Here is a 19,099-nt window from a genome sequence, read left to right as displayed (position 1 = left end):
CACGCCAGCCTGAGGGCACATCAGCCTGCGTTCCTCCTGCCATTCCTCCCTGTCGCACCCATACCCTCTCCCGGATGGGCTCTCATCCTCCAGTAAAACATGTCAAAACTTGAAATTTCCCTTCTTCACAAGAGCGCCTCGGCACCTACCCAGGACCCCGGCAAGACTCTGCCCCTGGTTTTGGGCCAGGGCAGCATAGTGGAGAAGCCATCAAGCCAGCAGCCGCAGGTCCCGGAGCCTGAGTACCTGGTGCGGGTGTGGACCCCGGCTCTGGCCCCGGGCCGCACCCCCCTCGCCGTCCTGGGGACCTGCCTGCCGGCCGCCTCCGCTCAGCCCCAGGAGCCCAGCTTTCAGAGCGCCTCAGCGGGTCACTCCGGCCCGTCCCCATCCCACCGCCCGGGTTTTCTCTGCCTGCTGGGGCTTCACTCCCTTCAGCTTCCTAGGCAGACACAGGTTTTCCGCTCCTCAGGCCTCGGGTTTCAGCTGGCTGGGAGGAGGTGGGCCCATCTGGAGGGAGTGGTTCCACTGATCAGTGTGTTCTTTCATTCATGAAACAAAATGACGTCTCCCCAATTAGGCTTGCGTTTGTTCTGGCTCACGACTTGGGAGCAGAGGACACTGGAGGTCAGCGGTTCCAGTACTTCCGAGGAAGCAGAGAGGCAGGTCCTGGCCCTGAGTGTGCACCTCCCCCCCCAAAAAAAAAACAGAACTCGGTGCAGCCCGCAGCCAGGTGACCTCAGTGCAGGACCGGTTGGTTTTGTGACTTGAAACCATTGGTTTATTTCCTTAAGCCTTGATTGAGTTCAACTCTCCCAGCCCAGCAGGTGCAAGTGCTTTAGAGAAGCCAAAAGCGCGTCCATACCAGTTAGTAGAGATCTTCAGGGTAGGAGGGGGTTCCCAAGCTCCGGATCCAGCTCCCCAGTTATGCACCTCTAGCCCGCGGACAGTAATTCTTCCATTAGCTGATCACATTAGCAAATCACATTTCAAACGGTGTCTTGATAATTTCACATTTTGGAGCCAGTTAGTTCTAATCCTCCTTTTACCTCCAAATGCGGTAGGAGAATGTCCCTCTGGTAGGAGAAGTTTTCTCTGTGTTTTTTGTCACATCTGTCACATCTGCAAGCTGGGGGTTTCTTTGCTGGCCTCTTTTAGGCTGCTGTAAGCTGAGTGTGATTTTATTTCTTAGGTTTATTTGAGAGAGACAGAGACTGCACGAGTGGGGGAGGGGGACAACAAGAGGGAGAGAGAGGATCCCAAGCATGTGCGGAACCCTACTTGGGGCTCGACCCCACAAAACCGTGAGATCATGAACGAGCGGAAACCAACTGACTGAGCCACCCAGGTATCCCCGAGTGTGATTTTTTTTTTTTGAGAGAGCGAGAAGGCACAAGTGAGCAAGGGGCAGAGGGGGGCAGTGCGGGGGAGGAAGGGAGGGAGAGAGAAGGGGGGAGGTGGGGCTCACCTGAAGTGGGGCTTGAACTCATGGAGCCATGAGATCATGACCTGAGCGGAAGTCTGATGCTTAACTGACCCACCCAGGGGCCCCAAACTGAGTGTGATTCTAATTAAAGCTAGATGCCAATTCCACGGTTCACTGCAGTGCCCAGCATCAGGCTGGACGTGAGCACGGAGGACTCCTGGGAAGCTTCATGGAGGCCCTGTTGGGAAAGGGAACGCCTGGCCACCAACCTGAATGTTAAGTATTAGTGACACCTACTTAGAGATGACAAATATAAACAGAGGCTTTAACTTCTTTTCCTGCACCCGAAGGTCTCACCTTGTACCCCTCCTTCTGGGATGCCTACACCCCAGTAGTGAGAGTTGAACTTGGTCCCAGTGGGAATCCTGAGCTTTAAAAAAAAATGCAGGCCTTCCTCCCTCACCCTAATTTCTGATTTGGGGCCCCAGGAATTGACACTCTAATATTAAAATCCAACTAGCAGATCTCAATTGGAGCCATGTTTGGGGACTGTTATAAAAAATATTGTTAAATATAAAATTACTCATGACACTTGTTAAAAACTTCAAGGCAGCCTCATTCAAGGGTGGGAATGACAGTGGGGTTTTGAAGTAGGGGACAGCCATCAGGCTAAACTCCGAATACAAGGGAAAGGGACTTTATAGCCAAGGAGCAGGGTGTCACTGGATGGAAAGTTGGTAAGAGGAAACACCAGGGGTAGAGGGGGCGAGGGGCTTAGGGGGAGGGAGGCTGGACCTTAGGCTAAACTCAGCAACCGGGATTCTTGCTGAAGGCAATGTAGGTGATCAGACATTACCTGGGAATAGTGAAAAATGAGGAGCCCGGCCAAATTTGAGGGCGATGGGGATTGGAGGATGGGGGTCCTGGCTAAAATGACTTGGCAGGATGCTTGCTAAAACCGGACAGTCCAGAGAGGCGCAGGGCAGCTCCAAACGCAGGCCTAGATGAGAGTTCAGAGGAGGCCGATGAGAGCTGGGTCTCGAGGAGAGACCGAGACAGCTGGCTGGTCGCGCTCGGGCGGGGACGCCGACTGCGCCGGCGGCCTGCAGAGGGCGCGCCGGGGGCCGGAAGTGCCGAGGCCGCGCGCGGCGGAGGGGTTGAGCGCGGGGCGGGGCTGGGCCGGGTCCCTCCGGACTCGCAAGTGCGGGGGGTCGCGTGCCCCCACGGCCGCCCGGCGCCCCCTCTCGGGCCCGCCCCGGAAGCCGAGTGCCGCGCGCCGGCCCGGGAGGCAGGAAGGCCGGGCCGGAGGGGCGCGTGGTCGGGGACTGGGCCCCGCCGCGCCGGAGCCGCGAGCCTGCGGGCCCCGAGGAAGGCGGTTCCGGCGGTTCCCCGCGTGGTCGTCCGCGTGCCTCCCCTCCGCCCTCGCCCCCCCCCCCACTCAGGTTGGCACACGTCTGGCCGCGGCCCGGGAGGCGCAGGGTGCCCCGGAGCGGGGCCGGCCGTGCCTCGGGAGCGCCGGGCACATCCCGAGCTGGCGGGCCGGTGGCGCGGGCTGTGGCGGGCTTCGCGCTTCTTGGAGCCCCGGCAGCGCGGCGGCGGCGGCGGCGGCCGGGCACAGGGTTTGGCCTGCAGGGCCCGGCTGCGCGTTCTGGCTGGCTGTTCCCTTCTTTTGTACCCTCGTGCGCATTGCTGTCAGTTCCTCGTTTGTAAAAATCGGCTTGATAATACCTGCCTGGGGGTGGAATGAACGTCGGTGTGCCCGCGGGTCGCAGTGCTCCGCAGTCGCGGCAACCGGCGACTGTCGGCACTGCCCGAATTTTGACAGCCAGGTACACTGGCCAAGGTCTGCCCTCTGGCCGGACAGGTTAGGGTGACGTCCTGCTCACTTTTTCCCCCTTAAGTTGTAAATAGCCTTCTAGATGAGCCATAAGTGATTATGATTCAGAGAGGGATCTCTTATTCATGGTTGACCCTTTTCTAGGCAAACCTCTGCTCTGGTAAGAGCCTCCCTAGGCGGAGCCCTGAGCTGCTTTCAGAATCGACCGCCAAGTTGAAAGGGTGAGACTTGTACCCTGAGTCCCTGGGTGGGGACTGAGCTTTAGGGGGAAGGGCAGTGGCCGTGTTAAGTGGGGGGTGGGGAGAAGAGAGACCAGGTTAGATGAGAGAGGCTGACCGGGGCCTTCCGGCTGCCTCCATCCCGGAGCCGGGTCCACTTGTGGTGGCTGATCCCTGGTGCTGCTAAAATCTGCCCACTCAGAAGTATCTTTGGATTAAGGGAGGAAGGGTTGGCCACTTAAACCCTAAGGGGAACCAAAATGGTCTTGGAGTTCTCTGTAACCACACCAAGGCAGAGGAAATGAGAAGGCTGGAGTTGGAGAGGTGACGGAGAGATCCTGAGAGATATTTTAAGGGTAGGATGGGCTGGGCACCCTGGGGACAGCGAGCACCTTGGAAGGCAGGGACAAGGGTCATGGGCCTTCTTAGACTCCTGGGGCCTGCCCTTCACCTCTGGCCTGTGCTGCGCAGTCACTTCAGCTGGTGACTGGAATATTCTAACTTACTAGAGTTCACTGGACTTTGTTCTTTGTAGGAATTAAAGCGTGACTCCCATTCAGGACAGACGGACCTAAAGTTCTCAGTCGGATGAGAGGGGAGTTTCCCCGTCCTGAATTAGAAAAGCAAGTCATTAAGCCTGGGCCCTGACTGGTCTTCATGAGAGAAAAGAGAGATGGAAACCTTCAAATCTGGGAATAAAAAGAGGGTCCTTCCCACATGGATGACAGCCCAGGTGGCTGAGAAGAAAAAGGTGTCCGTGAAGACCCCGAAAGGGAGGAAACCGGCAGCAATGCCAGTGGCTGCTGCGGGAAGGTGGGGCAGCTTCCGGCCGGGGTCCTGGGGAATCAGGAGGAGGGAGAGTTTGGAGGCATCACAGTTGCTGGGGCTGAGGCTTCTGGTGCTGGCAGCACGGTTTGGCCGGGGGGGCGGGGGAAGGGTGGCTGTTTCAGTCCCCTGCTCTTAGGTGCACAAGTCGCAGAGGTGAAGGGGGCCCTCCCCTCAGAGGGGCGCCGCCTCCGCTGGTGCATCCGCCCTCCCAGGTAGTGCTCCCCCTCGGGGTTACACACCTTAGCCAAACTCCTAGACGCCGGATGTCCAAAGTGCCAATGTCTTTATTCGCAACAAAAATTGTGACCATCAAGTGGTCAAGGTACGTGGACCAGGTCCCGGCCTCCCTGCGGGCAGATCTTCAGGGACTGACGGACGAGCAGCGGTCATCATGAAATGAGCTGAGGGGCCAGTTAGCTGAATGGTGGTAGTTGGGGGAGTCTTCAGGCCGCCAGGGAGGGGACGTGTCTGCGTTCTCCTACACCGGGCACCCAGGCCTCCCCGCCCTGCCTCTCCCTTCTCTTACTTGTCCAAACTGGCCCTCCGCCCTTCTGATGGTCGCGGTCCTGCATGCGGGTGGGTTTCCACACGTGTTGGCCTGGTCTGCTCGTGTCCGTTGTGTGTGGGGCGGTGACTCTCAGGGTCTGGCCATCGTTCCTTGCTTCCGTCCCTACTGCCAGATGGGAAAGTGGCTGCGGGTGGGGAGCCCCGGGGTGTGAGACCTGAGTGTCTGTCCCCATCTGTGGCATCATGCCTTCCTTTCAGGCCTCCTGCCCTGAGGACTGTGTACTGCATGAGCGAGGCCGAATTGGTAGATGTGGCTCTGGGGACCCTGGTTGAGGTAAAGTTCACGGTGCCTCTTGCTCTGATGACCGGAAACCGGACGGGGGCCCTGGTTAATGGCAGTGAAAGAGACGCCCTGCATTCTCAGTCGGCCTTGGGGAGCCCTGTCATCTGTCATCCCACTTTGTCCAGCTGTCCCTTGCTTAGCGCTTCTCACGCTCCCCTTGGCCTCTCCCCATGTGCGGTGTCACGGAATGTTTGGGGCTGGACACCTGGGGAGGGAGTGGTCGTGGGCGAGAGAGCAGCTTACTCTGGGGGACTCTGTGCTGGTGTGGGGAGGGGACAGGAAGTCTTTCACTCCTTATGTTTGCTGAAGGGTCTCAGGTGGGTGAGGTGACTTCTCCTCAGCCAAATGCCACCCAGTCTCCTAGCTTCTGAAGCGAATAGTTACTATACCACCTTAGTGTCGTGTAGTACTTTCCAGTTGACCAGGTGCTTTCCTATGTTATTACCTCATTTAATCCTTGAGATAACCTGGTGATAGTGATTTTGGATATTACTGTCCCCATTTTACAGATGAAGATATTAACGCCCAGGGACTTTCCCTCAGTTACACAACCGATAAGTGACAGAACTCAGCCCCACACTCCAGTTTTGTATCCGTGGTCCTTCCATTCTGTCACCCCCACCCTTCCAGATAGGCTTTTCCTATTTTTCTTTTCGTCTTTGACATTCCTCAGGCCCCTGCCTGTCTCTCTCCTGACTGGGCCTTGACTTAGTGGGGAGCTGTGAGGGGAGAGGCTTTGATTTGGGGGTGGTGCTCGAGCCGGTCACACGCTGGCTTCACGGTGGCTTCCGCGTGCGCTCTGCATCGCAGCGGGACAGACCAGCATGTTCACTGGGAAATAACATAATCTGCTCTGCCTGTCACCTCCCCTGTCCGTCAGGCCCGGAAACAGGAACAGCCCTCGGAGCCACCGACTCTGGCTGGCTCTGATAAACCGGAGCTGTCCCCGACCCACTCAGCGTCGTCACCGTCACCGAGCTCTCCTGGGAGTAGTAGCCGCGAGGACGGGGACAATGGGGAAGACGCCCTTCCTCCAGGCCTCTGCCCTTCTCAGGGGCCCGCGGGGTCGGACTCTGCCCGTAGCAGAAGCCCTGAGGACGATGAGGACTCGCTCAAGTACGTCAGGGAAATATTTTTCAGCTGAAGGGACAGGCTTCTCAGGACTTTCTACTCGGAGCGGAGCGCTGAAGGAAGCCGGCTTCCCCTCCTCCTCCTCGCTGGGGCCTGCAGTCTCTCCCACTCCTCCCGCTCCTCCCCGGGCGCTCCTCCCTGGCAGGCAGAGTCCCCTCCGAGGGGAGCTCCTGTGCTGAGTGTGTGGAAGTGAGGAATCCAAGTGAGCTTCGGTCAGAATCTCTCTGCGCTGCGCCTTCTCCGCTCGGAGGCTGTGGTTTTATTGCCCTTCCGGGTCCAGGGAAAATGTGGACATGGTGGCCCAACGGATTGGAACCGAAGAGCCAACTTAGTAATTTTCAAAGAAAAAGAGGCACAGCCGCTAAGGGCCCTGGAGCTCCCACGGTCCGGTCCGCGTGGTCTCTCCCTAAGGGAGACGCCTGTTGTGAACCCAGTCCCCGTGCCTCCCGCAGCCCCGGGGCAGGTGCCCTGCGCACAGTGCTCTGCCCTGTGTGGGATCTGGAGGCTCAGCGTGCAGATCGGAAGCCCTCCTCCCCCAGGGGGCCGCCTTGCCTCAGTCCCTCCCAGAGACCCTAAAGACGAGATCACACCGGGGTCCATGTTTCTGACTCTATTCAGCGTGGGTTTGGACAGGCGTAGACTGAGGCAGTCATTTGCTGTATAGGGTTTCCAATACACAGGTGCTGAAAAATACAAACAGCCTCCCGGCGTGTGAGTTGGATTTATGTCCTTTTCGATTCTGGGCTGAGAAGTGAAGACCCCAGCATCCGTATGTACACGGACCCGTTCGGCTGTTTTCACCTTCCCCTCCTGCCGGGGGATTTGGCACATCGTGTTCCCGACTCCCAGGTCACGTGCTAGGAACCATTTGCCCACCGGCCCCCCTGCTCTGTCTGGCTTCAGGTCAGGGAGACTTTTCGGGAGAACCTTCAAAACCACCGAGGCTTGTCTGTGTGCCCGTGTGTTCTGTCCAGTGAGTCCCTCAGGGACGATTCGTGGGCCTTCGGGAGAGGGGCTCGTCACCTCACACACCCATCACTCTCACACCCACCGTGGAGACGGGGAGCTTGCTAACCAGGGCCCCGAGGGACACTGAGGTGTGCGCTCCCTCTCTCTCTCTCATGTTCTCCCTTTGTTGCCATGAACCTTCATTCTAGTGCGACATTTGGCTAATTATGCTAGAACCCAGGCCCAGTGATGGGAATCCTTATCGGCCCCTGGTTCGGAGGACAAGTGGGAACGGCTTGCTCAGATCAGTCAGTTAAAGCAGGAGTTCTCTCCCCCGTGAGCTGTGTGCTTTTCGTGGTGTGTCCTTGGGGGCCGTGGAAGGCCCGCAGGACGGACAGCCCACACTAAGAAGCCGCAGGTCCCGTGGCTGCCACCCCCTGACCTTCTCGGCACTGGGGACCCCCTCCTCCTGCGCGGTGGGTCCCATCTGCCAGGGCTTGAGGCCGGCATTCGCTATGAAACAGGCTGAGAAGACATGCCAGCCCAGGAATTTGCTGGCACCTTCTCTGAGCGGAGTTCAGACTGAACTCTTGCAACTGTGTGAGCCTCCCGACAGACCTAATAGCTGTCAAGCTTGATCTCGTCCTCTGGCCTCCGAGGGAACACAAACGTGGCCATGAGCAGGAGGGGGAGTAAGGCCTGGGCGGTGCCCAGAGCCAGAAAGCCGGGCGTCAGGAGGGACAGCCTGATCCACTTCCACGTGTAGGTGAGGAAGAGGCCCAGGCCGCTGGCCAGCAGCGTGGACGACATCGCCAGGAAGCCCACCGCCAGCTGCCACTCGGCCTCGTTACTGTTGCACCAGGCCAGGAAGAGGGGCAGGGGGACAAAGAGAGCGAAGACCAGTGCCCCGTACACACCAAGCCTGGCCAGCGCCAGGCCGACCCGCGGCACCCCCAGGGCCTCCAGCTCCGGGAACTGGTGGCACTGGAGGGAGCCGGTGCCCTCGTTCCACAGGCAGAAGTTGTAGAAGCCGATCCTCAGGTCGGGCGAGTCCGTGAGGTTGCCGGCCTTCCAGAGGAGCGCGTAGAACAGCAGGGAGATGACCAGCACCGTGGCTAGCATGATGCCCAGGAACAGCAGCTGCTTGCCCCACCTTGGCCTTGGGACGGTCATCGTCTCCTGCCCTTTGCGGGGCCGCCTTCCCGGGCACCTGAGGGAAGTCACACCAGTCAATGTCCAGCCCCCCTCCCGGTTTCCTCACAAGCTCATGTCCTCCCGGGGGGAATTCCACAGACACCCGTGGCAACCAGTGGAACGAGAGAAGTCTGAGGGAGCCCACGGGCCAGACGCACTTGGAAAGTCATTGCCAGCCGCCTCTGTCAGTCAGCAGCACGCCCCGGGGACGGGGTGGGGGTGGGGGGTGGCTGTAAGAACTGTCAGAAGGCCAGGCACGTCAGAACTTCTAGGTTGGGGCAGGGCACTGGAGTGTTCTAGAAGCCCTGTAGCCTGATCTAACACAAGCTGGGGGTGAGGTCTGCTAGACTTCTCTGTGAGCTTACCTGCCCTGCTCCGGGAATCACTACTTGGTAAAGACCGAGGCCACTACTCACGAAGTCACACAGGAGCACTCACCACTTTTTAAGTGTCTATGTTTTTTTTCCCCTGAGAACAGGAATCATAGAAATCTTGGAAAATAATATTTAAAAGAAAAAAACTATAAAAAATAACCTCCCACCGCGCATGTTACTGTTAATCTCCTACCAGCATTTCTTTCCTACATGGTGATGTGTTTTTAAAAAATCACACTATTGACCACAATGATTTTCTCATGGGATATTCTGAACGTTTTTCAAGCTGTTAAATAGTCTTCAAAAACATGCTTAATGGCCGTGTAATAGTTCGTGCCATAGATTTATCCATCGCACCACTGGACAGATTGTTTCCATTTTTACTATTGTGACAGTTAAAGAAGATGCTTGTATGATTCTCGTTTGGAATCTGATTTTTCCTCTGGCTAGATATCTAACGTGCGATCATGGAGCCAAAGGTAGAAATACTTTTTAGTGATCTCCTTGCATATTGCCAAATTGACCTGCAGAAAACTGAGTTGTAGTCCCCGTAATACAGCATGCATCGTCCTCATCACATTTGAACAGTCTTTCCCATTTTTAATCCGAAGAACTTTTCCAGACTGGTCTCTACCACAGTAGTCTGCCTATGGTAACTTTATATTAGTAAGTTTTCCACTACGGAATAAAATAGCCATTTACATCCCAAAGTGGTTAGGAGCTCAGTGCCACCAGCCTTCCGAGACACATACAGAGTGGCTGGGGGACACAGAGAGAGTGTGTATGTGTCTGGCTGTTGGTGCACCCAGCCTGGGCTGCCGGGTGGTGTCCTGAGGTGAAGCGAGCCGTGGCCCCGGGAGAGAGGCTCGGGGGTCCGACCACATCCCATCCCTGTTCTGCAAGAACAGAAAGTGCCCAGAGGGAGAACACGCACGAGGGAACAGGAGATGGGACCGGCTGAGGGAGAGGGCGCTGCACCAAATACCACAGACTGGGCGGCTTATAAATGACAGACACTTATTTCCCACAGCTCTGGGGGCTGAGAAGTCCAAGATCGAAGGACTGGCTGATTTGGTGTCTGGTGCACCCACTTCCTGGTTCATAGAGGGACACCCTTCCCCTGTGTCCTCACATGATGGACGGGACAAGGTGGGGGGCCGTCTCTGGGGCATTGTTATTTTTTTCTGGGAACTCTTTAACAAGGGCGCTGATTCATTCATGAGGGCTCTGCTCTCAACCCCATCACCTCCCAAAGGCCTCACCTCCTAATATCACTTTGGAGGTCAGGTTTCAACATACGAATTGTGAAGGACACAGTCATTCACTCTAGAGCAGGGGACTCCCCTCAGAGGACCTGAGTGAGTGCAAACAAGGAGAATAAAGATTTATCAGCAACTCCTTTGATCGAGAGCTGGGACACCGCCTAGGGGTGAGGCCGGCGTCTGTCAGAAGAGAAACACACCTGTACCGCCAATGAGGTTTTGAACTCACATTGCCACCACCCACCATGGGCTTGGGCTTCCGCCACTGGCTTCTCCTACAGGGGACCTCGGCAGTGAGGCGCTGAGGTGACAGAAGGGCCTCAAGGAGGCCCCAGGCCCTCCCCCTACCCCCTTTGCGACAGCAAGGTTTATCAGGTATGGAAAGGTGTCTTTAGTCCATGTGTTGTGAGCTGAGCAGAGCGGGAAGCCTTAGCCCGTCCAGCCCCGCGGTGCGGATCCCCAGCAGGAAGGTGTTCTGTACGGTTTTCATATCTCACAACTGCTTGTAAAAACCTGGGTCTACGTTTTTAATGGGTTGAGGTATTTCAGGGTGTAGGATGGATTTCCAGGGCTTGAATTCTGATTTGTGCGCATGCGCTGTAGCAAAGGAGCTTTGGCTTGCCTCCTTGGTTGGGAGTGGGGGTGGCTTTACATGGCTGCTCCCTCTTCTTGATTTCAAAAAAAAAAAAAATCACTATTTTTAAGCATTTTTCACTTGAAGACAGGGCCGGGTTGGTTCAAAAGGCGTGGCAGACCCCAGAGAAGGAGATCGTATCAGCCACCACCGCTGGCCCAGGCTCCCAGGCACCGCCCCCCCCCCCCCAGCCTTTGTTTTCGACTTCCTCCCTTTCTCTAAGCTGCCCTTTGGGAGGCTTTCAGTAGAGCGTGAATCAAAATAAAACCGGGCCTGGGAAGCCCAGGAGCACAAGTGTGGAGAAGGTGGTCGCCCCTGGCTCACCTTCTTCTCCCTCCTCTTTATAGGCATAGAGTTCAGCTCCTCCGCCTGGAGAGCACGGAGCTCAGGGCAACTTTGAACTTGTTGAACTTGTACTTGCAGTTAATTCTCCGGGGGGTCGGGGTGGGGGTGGGGCTCCTGTTCCCCAGTGCCCTCCACTCTGGCAGTGCTCAGGCCACCCCCAATCCCATCTGCCCTCTCTCAGCCTCCCCCCAACTCCTGAGACCCTGCCCGGCTCTCTGCCTCTAAATCTTATGCCCCCTGCCCCCTTTATCCACCTTGCCCTCCATTTTATCCCCTGAATGTGCCTGATAGGCAGAAGGAAATTTTTTTTTTTAGAAAGAAGAAAGGAAGAAAGGAAGGAAAAGAAGGAAGAGAGGGGGATAAAGAGAGAGAAAGAATGAAAGACAGACAGACGGAAGGAAAGAAAGAAAAAAAATTTAAAAGCCAGGCCACGCCCTGGGGTACCCCTCCATTATTGCCCGGGTCCCTCTTCTGTACACATCCTAACAAGCCAGCAGTGCGTCCTGAGGCCAGGGGCCATGTTTTGTGTGTCAGACACACTCAGCACGGCTCTGCGCTGGCTGCTACCTGTGTCGGGTCAGACATCTGGACAGACTTCGGGACCTCAAGGACTGAGAGTCTGGAGGCTGGTTGCAGCTCCTTTGTCTAAACATTTCGTAGGGAAAGCCTCCAGGTGTTGGGTTCGAAACCCCTGCGGCTCTCTTCTCTGCTGTCCTAACAGCCCACCCTGGCTTTTTTGGCTTTTAACAATCCTCATAATCACATTTTAATTCTCTCTCATGAGGGGCACTTGGGTGGCTCAGTCGGTTGAGCGGCCCACTTTGGCTCAGGTCATGATCTCAGGGTTTGTGGGTTCAAGCCCCGGGTCGGGCTCTGTACTGGCAGCTCAGAGCCTGGAGCCTGTCTTCGGATTCTGGAGGCTGTCTTTGGATTCTGTGTCTCCGTCTCTCTCTGCCCCTCCCCTGCTCACTCTGTTTCTCTAACTCTTTCAGAAATAAGTAAAACATTCAAAAAAATTCTTTCATGACCAGCGTTGCCCCTTCGGGGGGTAAACCAGGAGACTGCTATGTCACTGCTGCCATTTTTAGCTGAGCTTTTTCCTGTTTATAAGAAAGCAATACATGATGATTGTAGAAAACTAGAAAAATATGTGAATGACTAAGAATCATCTATACCTTCGGGCTGTAGAAACAACCACTCTTAACAATGCATTTCCTTCGTAATGTTGTTTTACACAGTCGGGCTCCCGCGAACACGTGTGTTTGCATTGCTTTGTCACCATCGTTATGGCGTGAGCATTTCCCTGTGTCACGAGAAGTGATTCCTGAACAGTGTTTTCACGCTTTACGACGTTACTTAGACTAGAAACGACGCTGTGGCGACGTTCGTGAATCGCCGTCCCTTGCCAATGGCACTTGTTTCTCAAGACGCCTGAAGTGCCACTTGCTCTCCTGAGTCACAGACTCAAAAGGACGTCCACGAACTGTCCTAGTACCTTCATTCCCTCTCCCACAGGGAGATCGTGGCTCTGGTCTCCTTCTCCTGACTAAACTTGGCACCTTTCTGTGACCTGCTAGAATGTCCATCCGCGTGATCGTCCTGTCGCTCCCTTGCGTACAGATACGGGCCGTGTGCTTATTTATAACTTCTGTTTGTCACTGCTCTACTCATGGCTTTGCATTTTACACTGTCATCTTATCCCAGTGATTGAGATCCCCACAAAACTTCCTTCTCTGCTTTGTCTTCTGGAAAAACAACCCCCCAAACCCCCACCCTCGTTCTGGTTTTTTTCTTTTTTTTTCCCCCAATCTGTTCTTCCTGCCTCCATGTCTCATGATATCCAGTAACCAGACTTTCTCCATAGCCGGGGCTCAGTCTCTCACCATTCCCCTGACTCCCCCCTGTACGCTTGTCACGATGCCCCGGGGTGGCCTCGTAGGGCACACCATCTTGTGCCAGGTGACCGCTCCTCCACCCCCCCCCCCGGAAATTCTACCTCGCTCATTGAGTGTTCAGCAAACTCTTAGAGTGAGCCCTGTGGAGGGGACCGGAGTGCCCACGAAGAGCGTCCCCTTCAGGGTCCCCCTCCAGGAGCCAGACCGGAACCTCTGCGTTGTTCCAGTGCTGACGGAGTGGAGAGCCCGGAGTAGAGAGTGGTCAGCCCTGCCTGGAACCCCTCGGCTGACCACACGCACGGCCGGCGCGCTCGCGGTGTGGGTGCGCCTCCGACCGACACAAAAAGGGAAGAAGAAAGGGAAATGTGTCATGTTTCCTTTGGCAGGTTCTCACTTTTCAAAACTGGGCCACGGTGGTACTTCCCAAAGGTGCCGAGGCGGAGGCAGCCCCCCCCTCCCGGGGTCACGCCGCGCTCTGTGGCAGGCCAGGCCCGACGTCGGCCTTTTAGGCAATGTGTGACATTTTGAGTTGCTTAATTCTGCCCTGGAAATGGAAAGCAGCTTCACCAGCAAAAACATGACCGCACACGGGACCACCACCCAGGGTCACAATCGTCCATCTCAAGACCTCCTTGAGCGCTGAGCGGCTGACGTGGGCTGATTCAGCGGCTCCGTGGATGGTAGCTAACTCTTTGTTTATTTGTGTTGTTGCCTGTTAGCCTTTGCGAGCGGATGATGCAGCTGGGGACAGGGTCAAAAAATAAGTCTCTAGAGGGAGAAAAAAATCCTTCACCACAAGAACATGCCTGCACCTTGGACCCATCCTCACTTTTTTTTAATGTTTAAAAAGTTGTTTTTTTTTTTAATTTTATTTCTGAGAGAGAGTAGGGGAGACAGAGAGGGAGAAAGAGAAAGAAAGAGCAAGCAGGGGAGGGGCAGAGAGAGAGACACACACACAATCGGAAGCAGGCTCCAGGCTCTGAGCTGTCAACACAGAGCCCCAGGTGAGGCTCAAACTCATGAGTCGTGAGATCATGACCTGAGCTGAAATTGGACGCTTAACCGAGCAAGCCACCCAAGGCGCCCCTTCTCACCTGGTTTTTGGTGGCGGGACTCCACAGCGAGTTTATGGGAAGCTAAGATTAAGGCTCACAGGACCCAAGGCAGAGTTTGAAGGTAAGTAGTACTAGAATGTAGGCCAACCTTCGGCTGTCGCTCTCGGTTCTTCTGTCCTGCCCTCTCCTGCTATCTGGATAGACATTCACAGCCCCGCCTACTGAGGAGGCCAGGGTGTCGTCTTGTGACTCCATGAATGGCACTTTTTGGATGGTTCCCTGAGACATAGGCCCTGTGGGATCAGTAGCTCTCAGGGCAAACCACGGACCCGGCTTCATTGAGCTTGCCTTCTAGTTGGGGAGACCGACACCAGTGGTATACTTTTCATAAGACAAGTCTAAGTTTTGAAAAGATTTGAGAAGGAAATCAACAGGATGAAATAAAGGAGAGAAGGTGGTGGGAGGAAGCCAGGAGTCTGGATTAGTGGGTCCGGGAAGGTCTGGGTGCGGAGGAGACATTTGATTTGAGGCCCGAGGGATGGGAAAGAGCCACCCTGAGTGGGGCCGGGAGAAGAGCCTTCCAGGAGGACAGTGTGGTTGTTATGAACACTGGGTTGGGAGAGGAACAGATTTCCGGAGTCAGGGTGGCTCCAGCCCCATGACTGAGGAGAGGGGCCGGGATGAGGCCGGACAGGAGAGTGGACCCAGTCCCTGAGGGCCTGTAGGCCAGGGTGAGAGGTGTGGATTTTATCACTCTACTCAAGTGTTCCATTAACTCTGTCCCTCTTCCCCCAGACACACGGAGCTAGGTGCCCAGACGGCAGGCTGAGCGCACAGGCAGACCTGGGAGCTGGGACAGATGAGCAAAGGCCAGGGGTCACCTCACACCCGGTCCGCCGGCTGGGCCCGCGGGAAGCGCGGAGTCCTACTTGACTGTAGTTTGCAGCCAACAGTTGAGAGAGGAGGAGAATAATAGTCATGAAGACTTGGACCTTAGGTTTTGCAAGAGGTCTTTTGAGAAATCGGGTTCTTCCCTGATTAGTATGTAATACTTACAAAAGGCCTTCAAAACACCTGCAAACTCAAAGGAAGCAGATCACCGCCAAACTGAGTGCCAGATGCTAGGGCCCTCCCCCTCCCGCTTTCAAGGCCGGTATTTGGGAACCTCAGAAAGCCAGTCTTTGCCTCGTCACCCTGCTGGCGTCAGCTGTGGCCTCTGCCTGCCGGTTGGCTGCCTGAGGAGGGAGCAGAGGCCCCCGTTCCCACTGCCGTCTGCTCTGCCCGGTGACCTCTCTGTCGGCACCCCACTGCCCTCCTGCTGCCCAGCCCAGCTGACAGAAGGCGCCTCTCCTCCCAAAGTCTGCTGAAGTCCAGGTTTGGGCTGACAAAGTGAATTCATATACAGGGCCACAAAATGGTGGTGGCCCTGGTGGCTGAGCCCATGCCACGGTTCTAAGCCCAAGTCACGTGAAACACCTGTCAGGGAAACCCAACACACCCTGAAAACCCTAGAAAATAGGACCTGCCCGCCTTCTAAGGAGACCCCAGCCTCCTAGCCAGCCGTGCCCATTTGTTCGCACACTGTTGCTTCTCTACCCAACTCCCTCTTGCCCCAAATCCTGCCAGAGCGCTCCCTCAATCCACGGCTTGTTTTCCCTCAAATAAGGGTAAACTTGTCACTAAATTGTTTCTGTTTGGTCATTTGACAGGGCTGAGAACACTGAGGGGGTGTGAGCCCGGGGTTCCCTCTGAAGAGCTCAGTTGCTAAGGAGACATTTGGTCCACGTGGGGAAGATGACCTTTGCAGATGCCTGTTACACGAGTTAAATCGCTTTCAGGTGGACTGCTTTGCGGCCTCTGGCAGGCTAGGCTCACTGAAGTAGTCTCAGTAGCCAGCTCCCAGGTAGATTTCTAGAAATAGCTGGGGTGAAATTGGCCCTCCCCCAAGAATGGGACCCCCCCCCCCCGGCCCCAGGTCTCCCGGGATGGGCACCTCAAGAGTGGAGTATCTCAGAAAAGCCACACAGATAGAGTTAATACGTGAAAAAAGTGTTACAGTTCATGGGAAGGTTTCTCACGAACGGGTGCAGAAGCAGTCGATAGCTCCACGAAAACAAAACTAGCGTAAGCCCTCAGGTCACCCCATGTTCCAAAATAAACCTCATCTGGATCCGAGAGTGAAATGCCATGAACAGAAAAAAAAAGATCGAAACACAAGTAAAGATTTGATTACGAATGAAAAGGAATACTTTGAGCTTAAAAGCAAATTGAAATTACAAAAAGAAATTGTACAGATATAATGATTTAGAAAGACACATGTCTATATAGCAAAAAGAAAATAATAAAATCAAAAGCCAACGAGTGTGGAAAGTATCTGCAGCTAATATGAAATGATTAATGTTGCCAATATACCAACTATTCACACAGACGAGTAAGAAAAACATGAACCCTCCATCAAAATGGACCAAGAACATCAAGAGATTTCAGGAAAGCAGGTCTGCCGAGAAGGTGAGTGCAGCTATTCTGCTTTCTCCCAAGTGGGTGGGAGTTTTCCTCCACCAAGCAGTTCTCCGTGACCCCAGCTGGTGTCCTAGTATTTAATTCAATTCTAACATTATCTACATGAAGAGAGTGTCAGATCCCGGGGCTAAGGGTTCAGTCCCACAAGCCGTCTCCCCTTCCCCCTTCCGCCCTTCTGACCGAGGCTTAGTCACCTGGGCCCGACTGATGAAATGAATCACTGGGTGTTGGTGATTCAGTCTCCGGCCAATCTCGCCTCCCTGCAGATTGGGGGGTTGGGGGTGATGGGGTGATGGGGCGGGGCTAAAATTCTGACCCTTGAATCACAAGGCTGTTTCTCCAACAACCAAACCCCATCTACAGGGACTTTCCAAAAAGTCAGCTCATTAGCATAAACCCAGACGTGGCTGAAAGGAGCTTGTTATGATTAAAGAAGACACCTTTATCTCTGTTCTCACTTAGGAAATTCGTTTTAAGAGCTCTGTGCCAGGAAGGACAACAGAGTACAAATATATATATTCTTATTATATAAACCACTGTATCTCATTGACTAACATGGAAGAAAAGGTCTATGCCTTTGTAGCGCAAACAAAGATAAACCGAGTCAAATAACCTGTGAGTTTCCGTCCGTATCAAAGCTGCAGATAAGAACGCTGGATGGCACCAAGCTCACGGCAAGGCTGGCCTTCTCACACGGGGATGGGGACGGTGGCCTGCGTGACAGGTAAACATTGGCGCACACTTTCTGGAAGGCGATTTGGCAATATGCATGCAAAGCCCCTAAAACTTGTCCTCTTTTTTGGCCGGGCAATTCCACTTAGGAGTTTATATGAAAGCAGCAATGAGAGCTGCAGTCAGTAGTTTATATACAGGAATGTTCACCACAGCATTTGGCAAAGAACGGGAGCAACCTGAATGCCCACATTGGGATTCAAGTGTGACGGGTCAAGGCGGTGAGACTCCGCAGGCGTTAGAGAAGCCAGGCTAAAATCATACCACTAGAGTATGACTGCACGAAAGAGACTTAGGGAACATTCTAAAACGTTGCTGCGTCTGTCTCCGGGTGGTGGCATTGTGCATGATCGTTCTCCTTTCGCATGAAAGATACTTCCAGAATTATGTGTTGCATTTGTGTAAACGTGAAGTGCAGAAGGCAAACACACATGAGCTCCATGATTAGGTAAGATGAGGCAGGCGTCCTCTGTCATGAACACTGAGAAGGGGGATTATGGGCAGAATCCAAAGAGATGGTCTTATGAGCGGATTCTCAGGTCTTGGGGCTTGGAGAGAGACAGAGTGTGGGAAGAAGATACTGAAAAATGCGCCTCAGTTGTCACGAGTTTAGAAGGAAAGAAGGAATCACATGATGTATGTTTTCCTTCCCAAAGGAGCCTTTGACTTTGCAAATGTATAATGAAGAGGTATAATGAAAGTTATTAGGGAAACAGTCTCTATTAAAGAGACTTTTTTTTTTAATGTTTTATTTCTGAGAGAGAGAAAAAGCATGAGTAGGGGAGGGTCAGAGAGAGAGGGAAACACAGAATCTGAAACAGGCTCCAGGCTCTGAGCTGGCTGTCAGCACAGCCCGACGCAGGGCTCGAACCCACGAACTGTGAGATCAAGACCTGAGCCGAAGTCGGACGCTTAACCCACTGAGCCGCCCAAGTGCCCCTTAAAGAAACTATTTTAAGAGCAGCACTTGAGGGTGAGAGAAGCACTGTAGTCTAAGAACAAGAGGCTGTGAATGTCTTCGACCCTGTTAAATGCTGAGTCAAGAACACAGGTCTCTCTGCTAATCTCCCCTCGCGGTGTGTACTTGAAGGCTTCAGAGGGTTTCTGTCACTTCGAGTAATAGTTTAGTCACCTCGAGTCTGCAATCTGCTCTTTTCTGGCTGCGATATTCGATATTCGGATGGGCCACCTCTCGGGCCATAAACACCTATTTGCACGGACTGCGTGCAACACCCTGCCGCCAAGTTACCCCTGGGGGCTTCTAACGGGGCACACTGGCATTCCCCCCGCCACTTAGGGGACCGGAGCCCCCCAGGATGATGCTGGCGGGAGGCGAGGGAAGGAGGGCAGAGCGGCCGGGCTAGGCCACTGCCGTGGGGGCGCGGGGGGTGCAGACCCTGACGGGCGGTCACGGCCCCGCTAGTGTGAGCTGCCCGAGCACAGCTGCACCCGGAGAGAGGCCAGCCCAGCCCCGTGCAGGGCAGGTACTTACGAGCAGGACTCGCAGACACACTGGTGAAAAGGCCGGGCCGGGAGTCAGGTGTGGCCGATTGTCCTTTCTCGCCGGCTTCCTGCCGTCAGGCCGCGAGGAGGCCGTGGAGCCTGCAGGGCGGGCACACGCCGTCCCGGCCTTCCCCCCCTGCCCGAGTAAACAGCTCGCCGAGGGCCGGGACACTGCTGCGGACTGCTGTCACATCAGCTGATTTCACTTTCATTTCCTCACTTGCCGGTGGCTCGTGACTTTTCAGAAAAAAGGAACGTAAACAACGCTGTTGTTCATCAGGTTCACCAGGTCGCGGACTTTACCCACGCCTGGGCCGCCCGGCCGCTTGACAGAGAGCCAGGTAAGGGTC

At 54.9% G+C, this 19,099-nt stretch overlaps 2 protein-coding genes across 4 annotated transcripts; one reads left to right on the top strand and one right to left on the bottom strand.

Moving 5' to 3' along the window:
- Positions 1 to 3,096: 3,096 nt before the first annotated feature.
- Positions 3,097 to 7,008, top strand: CYREN (cell cycle regulator of NHEJ). Of its 2 annotated transcripts, XM_039243304.1 has the most exons (5): positions 3,097 to 3,287; positions 3,405 to 3,481; positions 4,014 to 4,291; positions 5,072 to 5,147; positions 6,037 to 7,008. In XM_039243304.1, the coding sequence occupies exons 3-5, from the start codon at positions 4,152 to 4,154 to the stop codon at positions 6,298 to 6,300; spliced, it is 480 nt and encodes a 159-aa protein (XP_039099235.1). In that variant the 5' UTR covers positions 3,097 to 3,287; positions 3,405 to 3,481; positions 4,014 to 4,151; the 3' UTR covers positions 6,301 to 7,008. The 2 variants fall into 2 exon arrangements, with proteins under 2 accessions (XP_039099235.1, XP_039099245.1); XM_039243314.1 differs by lacking the exons at positions 3,097 to 3,287; positions 3,405 to 3,481; positions 4,014 to 4,291 and adding an exon at positions 4,428 to 4,628.
- Positions 6,883 to 18,871, bottom strand: TMEM140 (transmembrane protein 140). 2 transcript variants are annotated; one of them, XM_039243283.1, is made up of 2 exons: positions 18,739 to 18,871; positions 6,883 to 8,445 (listed from the first exon to the last, which is right to left on the bottom strand). In XM_039243283.1, exon 2 carries the CDS (start codon positions 8,406 to 8,408, stop codon positions 7,854 to 7,856), a length of 555 nt encoding a protein of 184 aa, XP_039099214.1. In that variant the 5' UTR covers positions 8,409 to 8,445; positions 18,739 to 18,871; the 3' UTR covers positions 6,883 to 7,853. The 2 variants fall into 2 exon arrangements, with proteins under 2 accessions (XP_039099214.1, XP_039099222.1); XM_039243291.1 differs by lacking the exon at positions 18,739 to 18,871 and adding an exon at positions 8,795 to 10,848.
- Positions 18,872 to 19,099: the final 228 nt, after the last annotated feature.

Source organism: Hyaena hyaena, unplaced genomic scaffold (genome assembly GCF_003009895.1).
Source record: "Hyaena hyaena isolate Hyena2069 unplaced genomic scaffold, ASM300989v1 scaffold_8, whole genome shotgun sequence".
Classification (NCBI taxonomy): Eukaryota; Metazoa; Chordata; class Mammalia; order Carnivora; family Hyaenidae; genus Hyaena; species Hyaena hyaena.
This window is presented reverse-complemented; position numbering and strand designations above follow the sequence as displayed.